This window comes from Pogona vitticeps, chromosome 1 (genome assembly GCF_051106095.1).
Source record: "Pogona vitticeps strain Pit_001003342236 chromosome 1, PviZW2.1, whole genome shotgun sequence".
Lineage (NCBI taxonomy): Eukaryota > Metazoa > Chordata > Lepidosauria > Squamata > Agamidae > Pogona > Pogona vitticeps.
Genome location: NC_135783.1, coordinates 209,109,673 through 209,131,675, shown reverse-complemented (window position 1 = coordinate 209,131,675; position 22,003 = coordinate 209,109,673). Strand labels below are relative to the sequence as shown.

General features: G+C 40.3%; 1 protein-coding gene across 2 annotated transcripts in view; it reads right to left on the bottom strand.

Annotated features, from left to right (window-relative positions):
* Positions 1-8,748: 8,748 nt before the first annotated feature.
* GCG (glucagon) overlaps positions 8,749-22,003 on the bottom strand; it is a 33,406-nt gene continuing 20,151 nt past the window's right edge. For both annotated transcript variants that reach the window (XM_020798378.3, XM_020798379.3), the window contains one exon: positions 8,749-21,253. In XM_020798378.3, the coding sequence (XP_020654037.1) occupies positions 21,229-21,253 (25 nt within the window). In that variant the 3' untranslated portion in view covers positions 8,749-21,228. The remainder of the gene's footprint in view (positions 21,254-22,003) is intronic.

The window sequence follows — 22,003 nt, the reverse complement described above, 5'->3', positions numbered from 1 at the left end:
GTCTCGGGCTTGGCTCAGCCTTCCATCCTTACCACTGTGGTCAGTAAACTGAGTATCCAGCTCATGATGTGGGGCAATATGTAGCCTGCATAATTAAGTTCTAAACTGCCCAGAGAGAGCAGTATGGAATGGTATATAAGCAGCACACTTTGCTTTTTAAAGGTAAAGGTAAAGGTAAAGGTTCCCCTTGACAATTTTTGTCCAGTCGTGTTCGACTCTAGGGGGTGGTGCTCATCCCCGTTTCCAAGCCATAGAGCCAGCGTTTGTCCAAAGACAATTTTCCATGGTCACATGGCCAGTGCGACTTAGACACGGAACGTGGTTACCTTCCCACCGAGGTGGTCCCTATTTATCTACTTGCATTTGCATGCTTTCGAACCGCTAGGTTGGCGGGAGCTGGGACAAGTGGCGGGAGCTCACTCCGTCGCGTGGATTCGAACTTACGACTGCTTGGTCTTCTGACCCTGCAGCACAGGCTTCTGCGGTTTAGCCAACAGCGCCACCACGTCCCTTTGCTTTTTACTTTACTAATATGTTAATTAAGCAATTGGAGAGCACACAACAACAACATACAGTATTCATGTATACTGGCTGGAATCCTGTTGCACAATTCTACGTATGTAAAGGCTGATTATGTCATCAGCTGTGGACTTTAATCTTTAATTTATGCTTTCCTAACTCCACCTTGGGTTCCAAGACTCTCTAGGGATCCCTTTTGACCTTGGGATGTGGGAGAAGCTTTTAATAACTGAAAACTGCTGGTGGTTCCCTTCTGTGTTCCGTGGCTTCCCCAAGATGAGAAGAATCCTTAGAGATGCCTGTAATCAGGGGGGTGCAAAGTGGGGATAGGAAACTCTTATTTCCCCCCAAATGGCCACATCGTATGATTTCACCATAATTGCATGGCATAATGCTGCATAATAAGATTACAGCCATTGATTATTAGTGATCATTAACAGTCTTTGGCAGGTGACTACCCTGTTTCCCAGAAAATAAGGCCTAACCTGGAAATAAGCCATAGTATGTTTTTTCCAGATGCTCGTAATATAAGCCCTACCCCAAAAATAAGCCCCAGTGAAGTGAAACTGCACCCTCCCCCATGTGCAGGAACCAGAAGATGATGACAGGACTGTATTTGATAAATGTAGATTGTTGCACATGAAAAAAAATAAAACATCCCCTGAAAATAATTACAATTACAAGTAAATCGTCACAGTGTCAAGACCATGCTGGACTTTTTCCATTTTTCTTATTAAATTTCACATTTCCATTCTTCCCTTATTTCCATTCCATTCTTCGCTTATTTGTTTAAAAAATGATTGTCTGTTAAAGTTATATATGCATCGGAAGAAGCAGGCTATGCTTAAGACACAAGTAGTGGGGCAGGTTCTTCAGCCAGTCTTCTCTTTATCTGAACTGCAACAAAAGCTTGATCTTTCCTGAAACTCTGTGTTGAAAGAAGCCAACATACATAGTAATATGTGTGGTTAAAAAGCTTTTTAAGATCAGGAGCCACAAGGAAAGCCATTTAGACTATTTCTGGCCCTTGGGATCTCCAGTTGTTCATTGTTATCCTAATCAGTGTAGTTAGCTGCCTCTTAATCAGTTGATGTGATGTTGGCAAAAATCCTATCACAGTTATAAACACTGACATACCAGATTTGGTAGAAACCTCTGTGGTGAGTGGCTATAAAATGGCTTAAATGCTGTTGCAGAACTCCACCCCATACATCCCCAGGTAACATTAATATTTTAATTGAGCTTAAAACTATCCCCTATTTTCAAATTCCTAAACACCCTATGGATCACTTTTTGCCTTGGGGAAGCCTTTAATACTGCACACTACTAATCCTGCCATCATACAGAAAATTGTCTTTGGTGCTTCTTGTTCTATTCTACCAATGTTTTAATTATTGCGTATTTACTGCTTAGTACAGTATGTTTTACCTGCTGTTATAAACCACCCAGAATAGTACCAATCACACTAATGGGGCAGTATATAAACAAGCAAGCATGCAAACACAAACAAACAAACAAATGGCACTGGACTACTGACAACAGCCTCAATCCAGTGGCAGCTTCACCTGTGGCAATTTTCAGATGTTAAATATCCCCCTCCCGTCATCCTGAAGCTCAGAAAGGCTTTCACAGGGTAAAACAGATTCCCCAGAAATCTCAGAACCTGAAGTGGGGGGGGGGGGATATCATCACCATCTTAGAACCACAGAGCTGGAAGGGACCCTGTGGATCATCAGTTCCAGCTCCTGTCAATGAAGCACAGTGGGGAATTGCTCCCAACCTCTGGCTCTGCCGTTAGAGGTCTTAATCTACCAAGCTATCCAGTGAATTATTAAATTAAATAAATATTAACATTGCTGGGCAATGAGGTGGAGTTGCACCAACTGAATTTCAGCCAATAAGTAGTTAGTGTGGACATTTACTGTTGCACACCAAGTCACATATGCCTACTCTGACTCCCTAAATTGTGGCAGTTCATCACCAAGATTTGTACCAATTGCATTGTTGTTGTTGTTTAGTCGTTTAGTCATGTCCGACTCTTTGTGACCCCATGGACCAGAGCACGCCAGGCCCTCCTGTCTTCCACTGCCTCCCGGAGTTGGGTCAAATTCATGTTGGTAGCTTCGGTGACATACCGATTGCATTGCACCAACATAAAAACTCAATAGGATTTTGGCTGCTATGTGTAAACCTTTTCACAGTGTGTGGTGTGAAGAGGAGGTGGGAGGAGGCAGAACAACGCCAGTGATTCTATGACATGAAACAAGCTGTGAATTAGGTGATTTTTTTTTTAAATGCAGGAATGGAGTACATCCAAATAAAGAAGCGAAAAAAAGTTTGCACAAATATGGGTATCTTAGGCAATGCCTAGCATGAAGAGAAGTGATACAAAATTGGCCATTGAGGTTATGCTATGTCATTTCCGTTTGACAGTCACCATCAGGGACAGTTCCCGAAGAAGTGGACTTGGGGAGAAATTGTGATTGTTAACTGTATTATCTGTTTGTTTGTTTGTTTTACTTAATTATAAGCGTCAGCAGGATGCAAAGTTGGCTGCTTCAGGCACAATAATTTTTTCAGTACACAATTTCCTCATTTACCAGTGTTTGAACTGATTTCTTCCATGCCCAGAGCTGAGAATGTATCCATTATGAAGAATGGCATACATGAGCATATTTTGTAATGCCCCCAATGAATAACAAAAATATGTAAATGATATACATACTTTTGGGCATTCCTAAAGTTTTCAGAGCAAGTAAGCCTCCTTCGATACACACAGGTGAAAGGTCCACTGCTGGTTACAGAACGTATGTGCCAGAAACCCTTGTGAAATGCAAAGCCACTTCTGAAATGAAGACACATCACACTGGTGAGAAACAGGTCTAGCCCAAAATATTTTGCTTCTTGAAGCAGAGTAACAAAGGCACTTCCTATCCACCCACTCAGGTCAAGATTCAGAATACCCAAAGTTGGCCAAGTTATTTTGGCACATGAAACCAAACCCCACAGGCCCTTTCCTTGGAAATAAAACAACAACCACATATGAAAAAACCAGTTGGCAGCCTTTTCCTGACACTCTAGATCTGTTGCTTGCGAATGCTGCCTTGCTCTGCGAAACATCACAAACCTATACCCGAGAACCTGTAAAGAAGGCCCTGTGTTTCATTTATCCTGAAGACAATGCTATTCCTAGCATATTCTCCAGTGGGGCAAGGAGAAAACGAGTGGCCGTTGGGAAAACAAGAAAAGATTGTTCATCCCCAACCCTGTTTTTTGGTGTAAGGAATGATAACGAGCAGGAGGTAGATAGGAGACAGTCATACCTGTACTTATGCAAGAGATGGCCAGCATACTGAACCTGCTGCTAACATAAGTGAGCCATAAGGTACTAAAGGACATGGTGGTTGTAGGTTTTTGGGGCTGTTTGGCCGTCTTCCGAAGGTTTTTCTTCCTAACGTTTCGCCAGTCTCTGTGGCTGGCATCTTCAGAGGACAGGAGTTAGAACTCTGTCCTTCCTCTGAAGATGCCAGCCACACAGACTGGCGAAACATTAGGAAGAAAAACCTTCGGAAGATGGCCAAACAGCCCAAAAAACCTACAATAACCACCAGATCCTGGCCGTGGAAGCCTTCAAGAATACATATTGCTTTTTATTAGCAATACATGCAGGGTTCATAATGATGCTAGATAATGCCATAATATATTAGATATTCTGTGGGTGGGTGGAGCTGTTGGTGATTCACAGTTTTGTACAAAGTGTGTAATTTTGGCAGCTGTTTATTAGAGTCCTAAATGGCCTTGGTTCTGTGTACCACAGTGATGAGTGCCTTCTCTGAGTGGCATGGGGCAGGGTTAACATTTATTTATTTAAACACCAGCTTTCTCCCCATTGGGGATCCGAGGTGGCTCACAAGAACTAGAACGTGTGTGAAACAATCAACACTTTTGAAACACCATAAAAGTATCATATTTTAAAAACCATTAAACATATATCAAGATTAAAAATAAGATTAAAACCAATTTCAAAACATTTTTTAAAAACACATTCAAAAATCTGTAAGTTAATAAACAAAGCCTTCCTGAGACACTTGCGACTTAAAAGCTTGCCTGAAAAAGCAGGTCCTTGCCTGATGACAGAAGGGCCAAAGGGTGGGGGTCAACGTGGCTTCTTGGGTCAGTGGCATTCCAAAGCCCAGGAGCAGCCACGGAGAAAGGGAGAAGGCCATCTCTCATATCCTTGCCAATGTGTGAGGGAGGAGAAACTGAGAGAAGAGCCTGCCCAGAAGATGATGATGATGTTAGTGGCACTCATGCTCCCTATCCATTGTCCTGTCATACCCGCTTCATATATTTTCTAATGTAGCTGAACTCATTTCTGCTTTGGAGTGAACGATGTTTATTTATTTGTTTGTATATTTATTTCAAATTTTTATTTAAGACAAGCGGGTTCCCCAGTATATGAAGGAAAGTATGCACCAGTACTTACATTTTTGCTCACATGTATATTTGTGAGTATTTAGGGTCTTTTGCTAGAAAACAAAATGGAAGATCAAATGGATTGTGTTTAGCCCAATTTACTTTGGTCAGGAGGATTAAGTTGTATGAGGACAGGGCATATCCACATTTTCTGCCCTTTTGGCTATGTAACAAATTAAGGACCAACACACTAAAAGCGTTCTACCAGGAAAGCTAGTTTGTTGTGATAAGAAAATTGATGATAAAAAGATTATATTCACACATAACAAGTACAAGCGGTAGCCAGTAGAGTAGTTTTAAGAGCATAATTTAAAGGAAATTAGGCCCATTGCCTACAGGCTTTAAAAGAATTATTACTTTTTATCATAATAATTGTCAGGCTGGCAGCATGTCAATTGCTAGCTTGCTAACATTGCATTGAAAACAGTGTGATTCTATTAACTTGCCTGTAAAGCCATGCAACCACATTCAGCTAGTCCTGTGCATGTGTGTAATTCTCATGGAACTCAGCAAGGTTTATTTCTTCATAAGCTTTCTTAGGATTTTATTTACGTCTTTATTTACATCTATGATTATTTATAAACTACCTGCTTACATCCAAATATTTAAAAGCAGTGAACACAAATAGTAGAACACACAATACACAATATCTCCATATCGACACAAGAATAAAATACATAGACATTGTCCTATTACTATTCCCAGCTAGAGTAGATCCATGAACTTAATGTAATTTATATGTGTTGATTGATTGATTGATTGATTGATTGATTGATTGATTGATTGATTGATTGATTGATTGATTGATTGATTGATTGATCGATTGATTTGCCGCCCACACGACCCTAAGGTCTCTGGGAAGCTTACAACATTAATTTAGCAATTGATTCAATGGGTCTATTCTTTAGTTGAGACTAGGTATAGGATACAAACCAAGGCCGCCTTCCGTCTGTGAGTATGAAACAATTCAATCAACATTGCTAGACATGGAAGTTAAAACCAACCCCCCTGACTTGACTTTGCAGCCTTCATTCTGAAGGGTATCATGGACACTGGAGTCATGATTTTCGGATCTGTTGTGTTTTGGTTTATCCAAGAGTAAATGTTGCCCAGTTTGATGAAGGCATTTTTTTTTCTGGGCCAAAATTGCATTCACTAAGAAGGCTTGCATAAATGGGGATGTTTTCGATATGTGCTTAAAGAAGGAAATAGTCAGCCTTCTGTCTAATGGGATGAGGAAGAATATTCTGCATAATGGAAGCATCCACAATGACTGTTCTGTTCCAAGGGTCTTCAGAGCAGGTCTCTAATGCATGTGGCACCTCAGATAACTTCAAGGGCTGAAAGGGAGTCTTCTTGTTTCTCTTAAGATGAAGGTAGTCTCTCTAGTAATCTGCCCCAACTCTTCAGGACTTTATTGATTGCAATACCTTCACAGATGAAGCTTTCTGGACTAGCTAAATGTTCTGAGCAAATTTTAAGGCCAGTCCCACATGGGACATATTGCAGTAGTCCCACCTTCAGTTTAGCAATGCCCATGCTGTTACAATCCAGATATCCCAGTTCAAGAACGGTGCAGCTAACAAACCACCTGAGTCTGATAAAAGGTACCTTGAGCCACTGAGATCACGTGACCTCCAGCAGCTCTCAAGCTAGGCACCTTATCCTTCAGTCTCTCTAATCCCCTGTCTTCAGCTGGAGAATTTCTTTTTGATAGCTGTTGGTGATAAACCTGCTTTGTAAATGAACCCAGAAGAAATTCGATTTTTGCATGCTTCACAGAAAATTAGCTTGCTCCATTTATTTTATATAATTGGCAACAATGGCCTCATTTGTTCAGGAGACAGAAGAGTCTTTAACATCAAACCCTCCTACGGTTACTTTGGAGCTTATCAAAAATGTTTCCCTTGCCAATTTCTGCCAGAAAAAAAAATAAACAAAGCTTATGAGTTACACATTATATTTCTTTATGATCAAGAGTCAGAACAACCGAAATACACATGCACAAGATTGTTACTGAAGATATGAAATCCAGTTAACAGTTTAGTCAAATGAAAAGTGGCTTCTCTAATTTTCCACATTTCAGTAATGAGTACGTTTTGGAAGTTGTATTTCTGTATGCCATTTGCTGTTCTTCCACAAGTTACTGTGCACTTGAATCAGGAAATGCAATTTCTGAAAACATATATAAATATATCATAAATGTGATACCTTACTCTCAGGTACTTACTACCTAGGTCCTCATCTAAAACTGTCTCCAAGAATTTACATTTAAAGAACACTTAACCTTTTGCAATTTATTATCTGGTCTGTTCAACTGTGCCAGAGTATCTCCCAGACTCTGCACAAAGATTAATGGAGTAAAACATTACTGTTGATCATTAGAAGGGATGCTCCCAGCTTTCTCCTTACTTTTTGCACTCCAGGGCCAGTTCTACTATTAGGCAGAGTAAAGTGCCCCCCCTCAGACAGCACACAGGGAATGGCAGGCAGCTGTTTGTCGAAAATGATGCAAATGAAAATTAGAGCCAGCCCGACATGTGGGTGAATTCCAGGGCAACTTTGCCAGGCTGTCTTTAAATATATTGGAGGAAACAGAATGGACACAGGTAAGAAAAGGTGAAGGGAAATGAGATGTGTGAGTTGAAAAAGAATAAGGGTGTCCCGGTTTTCTTCACCATCACATTAGATAAGGATCATTTGGCTCATGCTAGGCGTGCAGCCTAACTGGTTAAGGGATGCCCATGCTTGGAGAACTACTTTTGAAAATTGCTTACCTACGATTTCAGGGGATCCCCCAGAAATGTATTCCCAGTTCTGTAGAAAGCAGCCATTTCTCATGAAGAAAAGTAACTTAAACAGTTACTTTTAAATACTGCTTGATACAAGTAGAGTGCTGGAAGCTTTTGACAAGAGGTTCAAAATACACTGGAGGAAATGGAAACACACACACACGCACAAAGAATAACTAAAACCAGTTATAGTCATATTGCAGAAGGGGTGGTTGTCCTCCCTCTTTATGAAACCGCTGTAATGTGACTGAATTGTTGCAGAAATGAATTAATTATAAGTAACTCATTATTTGTAAAAGGTTTCCAATCTTTGTTTCCACCCAGCCTAAATGTTGTGTCAGATAAGGAGGGTTTTTTGGTTTCTGGACAGTCCTGTTAACCTTTTGGTTCCTTCTTGACAAATGACTTCTTTCCATGTTTAACCTGAGGCATGACTTATCCCACAGTTAGGTGCAAGGTAGCATCCCCACAACATGAGCTGTCTGTGCGTCATTGTTTTGTCCTACTGGCATTGTCTTCAGAACGATCTGAAGCATGATTGGAAATATGTGTGTCAAAATATATAATTTATGTTGCAGGTTCAGCTAGATGAATTTTAGATTCCTTCCAGCACTAGAATTCCCTGCATATTATATGTGGTAACATGCTTAGCTCTTTCACACTCTCTTGAGGATGCATGAATTACAAATTGCACATTTACATACCCTGTTCTTTTCTATTTTGGACTTATGGGCAGAGGCTGTTTCCTGTATTTAAAAAGGAACATCCAGGGAGATGGGAAATGGCGTTTTTCGCACCAACACAGTTCTTTGTGAGTGCAGAGAAGAACAGGCAATGTCATGTCTATGTCAATATATTCTATGCCCATCAACACATTTTGTGGAAGATTTTGTGTTAGCTTCTTCAAACACTTATTGCCTGTTATTGAGCAAAAGTTACCTGATCTACTAATTTTTTACAATTTTATTTTTGGAAATCGGTTTGTATTTTATGAATTTGTACACAGGCTATGGCCAAATTTAATATTGTGTTCTATTAATTGTATTGTGGTGCTTCTGACATGAATTAAAAAAAGAAAGGAGCAGACGCGGTTAGCGCAAAGTCATGACAAAGCTGTTAATTAACGACACAATCTTGTACATTATTCAGAAGCAAGTCCCACTGGGTATAGCGATCCCTCCTTCCAGAGAACTTTGGGTTAGATTTCAGCTTGAATGGGTTAATGAAAAGTATGAGTTAACTTTGAACAGATGTGGGAGAAGTGAAAAGCTGTTGCATAGGGGCTGAGTTGTGGTTTCCAGGTAGGAATGCTCTTGCATAAAATGGATCAGTGCTATGCAGGCTGAAGAGGTGATGGCAGGAACTAAACAGTGATTTGCTTTCAAGGAAAGCTGTTGCACTGGTACGTACTCAATAGTAGAAATGTATAAGACAGAGCTGTGCTTTGTATCTTTGGTGTGGAAGCCCCCCCCCCAAATTGCTATTAATTACATTTGCCCCTGCTCCATTTTCTTTAACCTTGCCTATTATTCTCCTGTGCACCTTTTAATCCATTACAATCCTGGAATGTATCTCACCATGCTTCCCAATTTGAAATCTGGGTTGTTGTTGATGAATTTTGTTTTGATGTAGTGAGAAGAACTGATTTTGTGAAAAATAATTTCCATTCAGAACAATTGAGTGTCACCAGCTTTATGAAATGAAACTGGACAGGTTTTGTTGAGGTTGGGAAGAGACAAGACGATGGTGCATGCTGGAGAGAGAGAGAGAGAGGGAGAGAGAGAGGTTTGTTAATACAAAAAGTGAAGCTGAACAAACAGGTAACACACGACAAAACAAAGGTCCTTGTTTCTTTCTATCCTGCCAGTACGTCTGCAAAATGTAAGAGCTAAAATGTCAAATTTTGTCCTGAAGGAAATCAACTCTAAGTGCTCAGTGGAAGGACAGATCCTGAAGCTGAGGCTCCAATACTTTGGCCATCTCATGAGAAGAAAAGACCCCCTGGAAAAGACCCTGATGTTGGGAAAGTGTGAAGGCAGGAGGAGAAGGGGACGACAGAGGACAAGATGGTTGGACAGTGTCATCGAAGTGACCAACATGAATTTGACCCAACTCCAGGAGGCTGTGGGAGACAGGAGAGTCTGGCGTGCTCTGGTCTATGGGGTCACAAACAGTCGGACACGACTTAACAACTAAACAAGACTGAGAATTGGATGGAGCCCTCCATCCTTTTTTGGTACTGTAAAGTATCTCAATAAAACTCAAAATGAAGGGCAGAGGAAGGGACTATGAGTATGGCTTGTTTTTGGAGAAGAAGGGAAACTTCTCGGAGAACTGATGAGTATGGCATAGTCTTAACGGTGCCAGATGGTGGAATATGTTTAAATTCAACAAAGTAACCATTTTAGACAATAGAGAGAACCCATTGGTCATTAGTGATTCGACACCATGATCTAAGAAAAGGGTGCAGTCTGGTTTAGAATGCCAATAGAAGGGGTCTATGGATATTGCTTACCCTTCTTTGGTGGACTGTTGAAAGGGCTGTCGACGTGGCTGTTATTGTTGAGGTCGAAAAGCAGGTGTTGTAGATGTTGATGGGCCCGAGTAAGATCTGTCAGATATTTGTGGTTTGTATGCTCGGTATGATTGTTTGTATGGCTGAAAAGGTTGCTGGAAGAAAGGCTATCTGTGAAACTGAGGGTGCTGATAAGGTTGTTGCATTGAATATGAGCATGCTGTCTTACAGATTTTATGAAGATTATCCATTACTTCATCTGTTTTAGCATTAAACAGACCAGCGACATCAAATGGAAGGTCTTCAATTCTCGACCGAGTATCATCTGAGATGCCAGCGGATCTCAGCCAAGCATGGCGTCTCAAGGCAATAGAGGTTGACATCGCCTTAGATGCGGCGTCCGCGGTATGGCAGATGCCGCATCTCTTTGTTGCTTGGCTGAGGCTGAAACCTCAGCGTGGATGTTTAATGCTTCTGTCTTGGAAGCATCAGGGGCTGCTTGGAGGATAGGTAGGATCTTGTTCCATAGCTGCCTATGGTAAGTTCTCATTGTGGCCTGGTAATTGGCGACTCTTATAATAAACAATATAAGGGAATATAGGCGTCTACCAAGGATGTCAAGTTTCCTCCCTTCCTGGATAGTAGGGGCTACAGTTGATTTATTGCGTGCTCTTGATTGATTAGACTCCACTATGATCGAGTTCGGTGTGGGATATTTAGAAAGAAAGGATGTGTCTGGACCATGGGTTTTATAATGATTCTCTATGCGTCTTGAAAATTTGCAGTGATGGGGTTTATCCCGTGATTCCTTCATTAAATCGAGCATGGCAGGAATAAAAGTTAAGCTAAGAGGTAGTGTTTTGTCCTGACTTTGTGGAAGACTAAGTCCTTTTTCTGAGATGGCGGTTCTTTGATATCGAGTTGAAGAGATTTTGCCATTTGCATTACTAGTTGATAATAAGATGTGAAATCTTCTGAAGGGGAGGAAATCTTCTGAAGGGGAGGAAGGATGGTTCTCGCCCACATCAGAAGAGGGGGTAGGCAAACTAGAGGGTGATTCTTGAGAGATACCGGAAGTTGAATCTTGGATAGAAAGAGAGGAATCAGAAGGTGGTGATTGGTGTGGTGGTTTAGTTGCCGATGTCAAAGTTAACAAAGATGTAGGCAGTTGCTGTATTGGAGGTATGTTCGGTATAGGACGTTGGTCGATGTCAGGTGGAGGGGGAGAAGGTCCTACAGTATATAAGAGGTGGTGACATGGAGAGACTATGTTGTCGAGATTGTCTGGAAGAGTGCTTGGTTCGTTTAGATTGGGAATGAGTATCTAGTGGAGGAAGAGTGCACTTAAGAGCTGACTTCGTTTGGATCGATGAATGTTGTCAATGTATGGTATATTGTAGATGAATGGTGTCGATGCCATGGTGGTGAAGGCGACACAGAAGGCGAATATCGAGATGGATAGGCATATCTCATGGGGGGGGGAGAAAAACGTGGGAAGAAGAAAAACAAAGGGAATAAATTCAAAAGGGCAGCGGATAGCTCACAGGGAAAAGTCCAACAAAAGAGGTGATTATAAGAGAAAATAAATGAATGATCTCAGTAATAGAATGATCTTAGTGATCGCACAATCGCTCTAACATTCTGAAATAGGTCCAAGCTAATTTGTGGCTAAAAAGAACTGAGGGGACTTCTGGTGGGCAGAGCATGCACTCCACAGGAGAACATCCTACTGATCACATGTCTTTAAGCTCTAGAAACCTCCGAGAGGTCCTGCGCAGGTGCAGAACAACCCAATTGTATGCATTCACAGAGGCCACGAAGAAGAAGGTGGTTCTGGCTTGCATGGAGCAAGTAAGCCCCTCTGCCACAGACCTATTGCTTTTATATGTGTAAGATGACAATAGAGAAGGTGGAGTTAACATACTCTCCTTTCCCTTTGTGTGTTGAATAAACATTCTGCCCTAATCCAAAGACATGTCAAGTTTCAGAACCTGATGATCACTAGTTCATTATGCTACAGTGCTATGAACAATTATGTTTTGAGTTCATGAAAACAAATGTATGTTAAAAGTATGACAAAAGTAGTTTTCAGTTTTAAATATATGGTCCTTGTGTTTTTCAAGGGAAGGAATGTCTATCAAAGTTAAAACCACTTCAACCACACCTTTTTTCAATATTAAAGAATTAAACATTGCAGTACCTTTTTTCAACATTAAAGAATCACTTTGAACAACTTATTTTTTAATCTGAATTTATTCTTTATTACAGCAATAAGATTTTTGTTGCAGATTTTGGATTTAAAGGATTTTTGTGGCAATACTGACAGAGAAATACAAATATTGTACTGTACATTGGTAGGTAACAGAGCTTTAATGAGAAATTGGATCTTCATGCATGGCAGCCAGCTGTGCATAAATAGCAGCTACGTATGAATCATATTGGTGCATAACCTATATTATTTACAAAAGGCTAGGAGAGAATGTGGGAAAGTATAATGATTTCCCTTTGTGAAAGATATCAGACAAGGTGTATGTATTTTATTTCCTAAATGGTTCAATGTACAGTATGTGCAGCCTATATCCTATGGAAACCTGAATTAGATTCAAATGAAAGAGGAGTGAAAATTGGTGGAAGAAACATCAGTAATTTAAAATATGCAGATTAAGCCATATTACTGGCAAAACATAACAATGGGTAGAAATTACTACTGAGGAAAGGAACATGCAAAAGCAGGATTACAGTTAAATATTAAGAGAAAAATAATGCCTGCAGACGAATTATATAACTTTATTGTTTATATTGGAAAAGTCCCAACTGTTAAAGTTTTTATATATTTTGGTTCAATAAGTAATCCAAATGGAAACTGTAGACAAGAAACCAGAGGAAGACTGCCTTTGGATTGCAAGATCTGAGGAGGGCTATTAATAATAGGACCATTTGGAAATCATGAATTCATGGGATTGCCATAAGGTGGGAATGACTTGATGGCACATAAGAACAATAATACTTTTTTAAAAAAGAACTCAGGGCGATATATTTTACTCAAATAAAATACTTTCATCTCTGAATTAAAAAGTTCAAACCGGAACTCCTAAAATGGCTTTGATTTGCATGTCTGTGGGTAGGCATTCAGTTATGATTCGAGATTGTATGCACTGCAAATGGAGTTCTTCATAGCCTAAGAGAGAGAAATGCAAGCCTCCGATAGTGCTTAGTGTAAAACTACTCAGTAGAGATACTAGTGGCTATGCCTGCCTGCCTGCCTCTCTCTCTCTTTTTTCTAGATACAGTAAAGGCAATGAAAGGATGTTGGTCTAACTGGAAATGTTTGGGTCAAACAAAGGAAAATTGAAGGGAAAATTGAAGGGAAGGATGCCTTGTAAAGGAGACTGTGTGCAAAACAAGACAGTTCTTAATACTGAGAGGGAAAGGTGGAAGGCAGCAGGATAAGAAGGAGACCAGATATGAGATGGACTGACTGCCTAAAGGAAACCACAAGCTTGAGTCTACAGGTGCTCAGCAAAAGCAAAACAAAGGAAAGTGTGCTGCTTATATATCACCCCAAAGAGCTTAAAGCACTCTCTGGGCGGTTTAGAATTTAATTATATAGGATATAGACTGTGCGTTCACACACACACACACGCACCTAGCAGGCTGGGTACTTAATTTCCTGACTTTGGAAGGATGAAAGGCGGAGTCAACCTTGAGCCAGCTCCCTAAATCTGCTGGGATCGAGCCCAGGTTGTGGAGGCAACTTGACAGCACATAACAAATAACAAAAACAAACAACAAAGGGAAAATAAACTGAAGTAGTGATAGGAACACACAGAGAAGCCATAAATTAGAAGATGATTATATCTGGAGCCGACCCCACTCCAATACAACAGCTGGAGCAGTTGTGTGACAAAAGCTTCATCTGGAAGCATCCTTATGAACGAAACTAGGTAGGGGGCTGAGGTATTCTTTCTTTCAAAACCAGAAAAGAAGGACAGCCATGGAAATTGCCTGGGAAAGACCCATGAGGGAAGAGGGCACCTTACTCTTTGCCACGATAGTACTGTGGCTGTGGGGATCCCTCCCAGGGAAGTGAGCGAACCTTCTTACAAACCTTCCGAAAAGCAGTCCAACGTGTGCTGTTCGTCACACCTGTTTGTCTTCTGTTTTTAAATTAGGGATGTAAAGAAGAACGCTTGCCGACAACGTTTTGCTTCTTGGCTGAGATGGGCTGTTTCCGCACGGCAAGACAGCCTGTCGAGAATTCACCAGGCCCTCTGACAGTTCTCACCTCCAGTGAGAGAACAGGACAACAAGGAAGCTTCTCTTTTTTGTCATGTTCCCCACTTTCTGTGAAAAGGGGGGCTGTGTTCCCACAATACTCCCCCCCCCAAAAAAAGAAGATTTGGAGGAAATGAGCAGATTAAGAGGGTGAAGGCTGAACATTTTATTGGCAAACCACAAAGTAAGATTACAATGTCAGGTATCCTCTTCCTTAATGTAACAAGTTGCACTAGAGTAGGCCCATTGAATAATTTGGGATTTGATGAGTCAGTTCTTCCCTAGGTTATGTTAATTCAATGGACCTACTCTAGTTGTGACTTACTATGTTAAGCAACAGGATTTCAGCTCATGACTGTGTCCTTTCTTTTATAGGAAATGCCTTAGAACAGGGGCAACCCAGGTATTCTTGGACTGTAATTCCCAGAAGCCTTCACCACCTGCTGTGCTGGCTGAGGCTTCTGGGAGTTGCAGTCCAAGAACACCTGGGTTACCCAAGGTTGGAAACCACTGTAGATGGACTCCCAGCACAAGTCAGAATGCTGCACCTTCCCAGGTGAAGGGATGTGCCTGGTTTTATGTACCCTAATATACATATTTATCCCACCTGCTCTTAAAGAGTTCAGTACCTTTTTCGTGGTCACATGATCTACCTTAATGGGGTAATCTCAACAAACTTGAGAGAGTAGCCATTATTCCCCTTCTTGGAAGCACACCTTAATACAAAAGTAAGGGTGACAGAAGTAGGGTCAGAATCCTGAATGCACCTTTTCAGTGACTGTCATGTAGAGACAAAGAGAACTATTATAATGGACAGTGCAAAGACATAGAAGAGAACAACAAAAGAGGAAAAAGTAAGAGATATTTTCTGGAAGATTCAAGAAATCAAAGAAATCCTATTATGCAGAACAGTCACTGGTGTTCTATGTTTTGGAAAAAAGAACCTTATTAATGGGCAAATTTGATCCACGACTGCCTACCCTAATGCCCTCTGACTGATGAGAAGAGGAAAAAATTTCAGGGTTTCCCGCTGACCTCCCAAGAATGGGACAAACCTGGATTTGTATTTCTGTTTTAAAAAAATTTTTGGGGTTCTTTTATCATTTCATTGTACATAATTCTAGGGTCCTTCTGGGAAGAAAAATTATTGTTATGTACTACTACTACTAATAATAATAATATTTCTAATAGAGCTCTGCTGTTTTTTCTGCTTGTCTTTTGATGACTATAACATTTTGCACTCTGATTTTGTTTCCATTTTTTTAAAAGATTGCTCTGACATATATTTAAAGTTTCTATCTATCTATCTATCTATCTATCTATCTATCTATCTATCTATCTATCTATCTATCTATCTATCTATCTATCTATCTATCTATCTATCTATCTATCTATCTATCTATCTATCTATCTATCTATCTAAACCCACAAAATACATGAAGATAATAAGAATAAGAATAATCTCCCTATCCCTCTGAAGATTTTTCTGCAGGAAATACTCTTTTTCACTGCTTTTCACCCCAATGATGCCACAAACTGAAGCACCAAAATCTTTTATATCACACAGGAGGTTTGTTGGTTTTTTTAAAGGTAAGTTCTATGTTCCTTTGAGTCTACTGGGTTGATTTTTTTATTTTTTGTTTTTTAATATGACTGTTGGTTCTGTGGTTATGGTGGTTTCACATATTATTTTTATGGCTTTGTGATTTCTTTCTTTGACTGCATTCTAGAAACCACTTGCAGATTTCACTAAAGTTATCCCTCATGCTATAATCATAGTATACCTTATTTAGAGAAGAAATGGAGAAATGAATTAATTATAGGAAGGAAAAAACAAGAAACCGGGCCTTCTCGGCCGTGGCTCCTCGGCTGTGGAACACCCTTCCAACAGAAATTTGGCTGCCACCCTCGCTGGGTGTTTTTAAAAGTCAGTTAAAAACTTGGTTATTCAAGCAGGCCTTCCCTCCAGTCAATTAAGTCTTTCTCCTTTTTTCTTTTCTTTGCTATTCCACCTTGGTAATCCTCTCTTTAAATTAATTGTTTTAAATTGAAATTGTAATTGTAATTTTATGATTTTATATATTTTTATACTGTTCTGTTTTATTTTGTAAGCCGCCCCGAGTAGACATGGTCTAGAGGGGTGGGGTAAAAATCAAATAAATAAATAAATAAATAAAATTATAAGGAACTTGTTATCTGTAATGAGTTGTTTTCAAGTCCTGACCACTGTCCAGGCAGCAGGATGCTGAAGAGTAGCGGCTGAACTTTTAATATTTTCCCTTTCCTAATCCTAAATATCTGCTCTTAAAGCCAAAGATCAATTTTACAGTCTTATATGGAACTGCAAATTTGCACTTTGCATGCATAAATTATGTTTGTAGGATTTGATAAAGCAACATTTCCTACTGATTCATATCAAACTCAGCTCCAACCTTAAAATTATTTAAACCAGAGACCTGCAAAAGGCAGAGGCCATCCAGCTCTACATCCTTTTTACAAACAGTCTTCACTGCAGGAAGGGGTAGTCATTTAATAACATGCAATCGCCCCCCTCCATTGAGTATACCACTTCTAAATGTAATTGACAGCCCAAGTAATTGAGGGTCCCCACCCGCTCACTCCAAGCAGCTGCACTCATATCCAGTTCTGAGCACCTCATTTCAACAAGGATACTAATAAATTACCACAGGTGCAGAGCAGGCTCATGAGAAGGCTGAGATCTTTGGGAAGCAAGTCCAGTGGCACATATTTGGTAAAAGAGATCCAAGAGCCAGTTTAAAACAGCTGAACAACAGTTGTGCACTCTTGTTTTCTGTCAGCAGCACCAGAACCAGTGAATGGAAATCGCAAAGAAGGAGATTGTGACTAAAGATTGATATAACATTCCCAAGGTGGCTCGAGGCAGAAGGGACTACCTTCTAAGATAATAGCCTCTTCTTTTTCAGAGATATTTAAGGACACATTGCATAACCATTTGTCAAGGATGCTGGAGTTGCAACTTCCCTGCCCTTCCAGCTATAAACTTGCCAGGACTTCGCAGAATCTCACCTTTAAGAGCAAGAGTTAACTTAGGCTGCTTCCCAGCACAGAGACTGTTTATTTCTTCTTGGCAAATTGAAGCTATAGAGAGACCAAGAAAGGCTTGTGCCACATAATGTTCTCCATTGTCTTAAGGCTCAGAAATGGCTGGTGATCTTCATGTGCCTAAAAATGCAACCAAGTAATGCCACCAGGATCGTTACTAATGCTGCAAACTTAAGGTGTTTTACATCAAGTCAACCTATTGCTCAGGTTAGCCCAGATCTACTGGTGTTGACTTGCAGTGAATCTCCAAGATCTTAGGCAAAAGAATGTTGATCTCTTCGATTAGCATTAGTTGGGATATTATAAAAAGCAAGAGTTTTTAATAAAGATTTTCCCAAGAGTGCGTGTACTAGAATGAAGAACAGGTAAGTTGCCACTCTTGACACATGTCTCACTGAAAGGAACAAGACAGGTGTTTCAATTGTGAACATGTTTGGGAAAGATCCCAAGCGATGCCTTAAACGCTTTACTGGCAGAGCATCCCTGTTTTTCACTTCTCTCCGTAAGGAATCATACTGCAGTCGATGTCACTCCAAAAGATTTCTTGACTGTCAGAAGGGAAGTTGGGTGTGAATACAGGAGAGGCTGCAATGTCCGGTGAATGCAAGTAAGTCTACACGTGACCTTTTGAATCCTTTCAAAGGGCCACGTGTTTTAATGGATGTTACTTACTTCCAAGTAGGTGTAAGAGGATTGCAGCCTGAAAGTGATGACTTCTCAGCGGGATTGGGATGTGCTGAACTGGAACTCTTGCTTTTTCTCACAGTGCTAAAAATTTATCTGTTTGGATCTACTCTTGGCTCCCCAAGACTGGAGCAGTACTCAAAAGGTTTGGCAGGAAGCATGCATGAATTTAAAGCCAGAACAATTATTACACAGTTCATAGATTCATAGAATAAAAGAGTAAGAAGGGGGGCTGTAAGGCCATCGAGTCCAACCCCCTGTTCAATGCAGCTCCTACCTGGGCTTTCCAAATTAAATGGCAGGACCATTGAGGTAATAAGCCACCCGTCTCCACCATTACATGTAAGGCCATCATGTACAACTAAGTAGGCTGTACTTAAGTTTAACTTCCTCTCTCATTCTGTCCCTCCTTTTGCATTATTGGCTGACAGCATTTGATTCCTTTGCTGAAAGCACATTCATTTGCCCCTCTTCCTTAACTATGCCCCACTGTGTGGGTTGCATCCATCTGACAGGCATTTACAATGCTCCATAAGGATTGCCAGGTGTTTCCTTGCTGATGTTGAAGCTTTAACATTAGCCCCAGCATAAAACTGGGAAAGTTTTGGCGTCACTTCATCTCCCTGCTGGGAAAAGTTCTGTGAGCCAAAGTGATATAGGGGAGAGAGTGTCAGGCCAGGACGAGAGAGACCTGGCTTCAAATCCCTGCTCAGCCATTGAGACTCACTGGCAATAGGAAACTTTTTTTAAAAAATCTCATGTACTGTACTTTCAGGACCCTATTAAGCTTGCTGTAAATCAGAGGCCACTTGAAATCATGTACTAATAAGAGGAAAAGTCCTGTTAATGTGTCTTGTTCTCTTAGGAGCACGACAAGGCAAGTACAGTGGACCCTCGACTTACAGACGGCTCGACTTACAGACTTTTTGAGTTACAGACTTCTCTGGCTGCAAAATTTAGATTCGACTTGCAGCCAGAGAATCGACTTACAGACCAGAAAAAAACCAAAATGGAACAAAAATAGAATAAAAACCACTGTTTATGGGATTAATCGGTTTTCCGTGCATTGTAGGTCAATGGAGATTCGACTTACAGACTTTTCGACTTGCAGCCACCATTCCAATACAGATTAATTCCTTAAGTAGAGGGTCCACTGTAAAACAATGTTAATAACCCTACTGTACCTAATCTTCATGGGTGTTATTCTTAAGTATTTTTAATATCTATGTTCTGCAGCTCTTCCATCCATCTAGCCTTCTAATGAGAATTTCAAAACCATGCTTTCCCCCTCAAACCTCCCAAGTTTCTTTCTACTTGTCGTCATGCCATGTAACCTGGATTATATTTGCAAATTGCCTTTTTTTAAAAAGTGAGTGCATTCTGATTTTTGTTTATTTTGGAAAGGGAAATATGATTCAGGCCCTTGGAATGAACCATTCCAGATGTCAAGCTACGAATTGTTAATTTGCAGCACTGTGGTTTCTAGAGGAAATCGAGGGGAATTGGGGGGGGGGGAGGAATAAAAATAATTGGCAGACTAACCCTGCAGTTGTGGTTCTCCAGGGTTGCAAAACACTGAAACACAACCCAACAAAGGTAAATATTTTTTAAATTCCAGGAATTTCAAAGGCAAGTGTAACAATTGGCCAAGGCTCATCCGTTGAAATCAATAACATGCAAAAAAAAAAAAAAAAAGCCTAATTTGTTTTTGTAATTATTCTGATCCAAAAATGTTTTCCATTTGACTGTCTTCCTGATAAGTATCATTTAACAAAAGGTTCTGGAAAGGATGATTCTACAGGGCAATGACCCAGCTTCCCTTTTCTCATGTTTTTATGTTTTTGGAAAAAATTGTAGTGGGTTATGTTAACGTTTCAAAGAAAATGTGCGATTTTCCCCCCCACTAACAACCTTTTCTTTGGGGAGTCTGTGCGTCCGTACAACAAAGCTCCTTGGCTGAGTGAAGCAACACCGAGAAAGGGGAGAACGTGGAATACAGGAAAGTTTCTCTGCTTCTGTCTGCGACCCTAAAATGCCGCTTTTTCTGCTCTTTGTGCCATGTGTAGCTGCTTTTTTTAATGCAGTTTAGAAAGCAGAAAAGAAACATTCTTCCACTGATAAGGCTTTTTTTTATGCAAAGCATGCCCACCTGTCTCCTAGTGTGACTAGCAGATGCTGAAAAGAAGAAAGAGAAGGTGGATTTACGTCCTTCCACACATTTCTTTATAAAGGCATCAGCCTGACTTTTGAAAACTAGAATGCTGAACAACATTAAGCTTAATCTGATTCCACTAGGCATGTGATATAATTAAGAGATTTTATTTTTCCGTTAAGGCACAACAAAATTGTTGTTGTTATTTTTAAAAAAGAAATAAAAATAATTAACCACCGGAAAAGAAGCTTGAGATTTTTTTATTTTTATTTTACCGATGTCTGGAAAGTGGAGCCTTTTTATAACAAAGGTTTCAAGAAGGAAATTTCCACACAGTCTTAGCTGCCATTCTTTACAGTTCTTGCTGTTTTCATATTTTGCATTTGTCTCATTTCTATGTACACAATCTTCATCAGGGGGGGAAAATAGCACTGCTAAATGTAAACACAGTAATTTGGGGGCCTTTGGGAGATCTTCTTAAAATAAACAAAAAGCTCTAAAAATACAGAACTTTAAGCCAATAAACCTGTTATTTTGGCTGTGTCCAACTTTTGAGGGCACATTTCCTAGCGAATCCTTTCCTAGCAGGACAAGACAGCGCAACTCATTTCCTGGCATGCTAAGCTGTGTGGCTTGAGGGTACAGGATGTTATGCCTAAAAAAAATCCCCACCAGCTGGTAGTGGATGTAGTGAAGACCTTGATTCAAGATGCCTGATTTCTCCCGCTCTTTTACTGGTATTCTCCCAACACATCCCTGGGAACACAAAGAGAGAAAATTAAGAAAGTTAAGTTTGGTGTGCTCAGAACGTTGGCAAAACAAACTCTTTTAAAAATAGAAACTGGCTCTCCATAGCAATGAGGTGTAGTCAACCTAGTGTGCCCCCACCCCACCTGTTTTGGACTGTAATTCCCCTTACCACATTACCACTTACCATGCTGGCAGAGACTGATAACAGTTGTGGTTCAAAACGTATGGAAGGTGCTAGGTTGGCCACCTCTGTGGGTAGTTAGAGCTGTTTACTGTCACCCTTTAGAATTCTCTTTTTTTCTCTCCCTCACATAGAAACTGTCCTACCCCAGAGCCTGTAAACATAGAAATTAGAACTCCCAGATCCCCTCCCTAATTTGAACAGTACTTTGAACATTGGCCTTGCTGGTTGAAGAATTCTGAAAGTTAAAGTCCACAAATATCTGAACCTCTCACACCTCTCACATGCATCTATATCTGAACTGGGCTGCATCTGCGGTGTGTTTGTGTTAAGCAATGCCCTTTGTAGAGGCAGCAAACACTGCTGTTCCAAATGACATTCCTTAATACTTAAGATTAAAGACACAGGATGTTCCTGCCCAAAATTCCAAGGCTATTTGCTGCTGTTTCAGTCAGGATAAAATTAAAAAGAAGAATATTCCTTTAAAGAGCACAGAATTAATTCATGGGATATACTGACACTTGAGATGGTGATGGCTTTTTAAGCTTTTTTTTTTTTTTTAAAGATCAATTCAG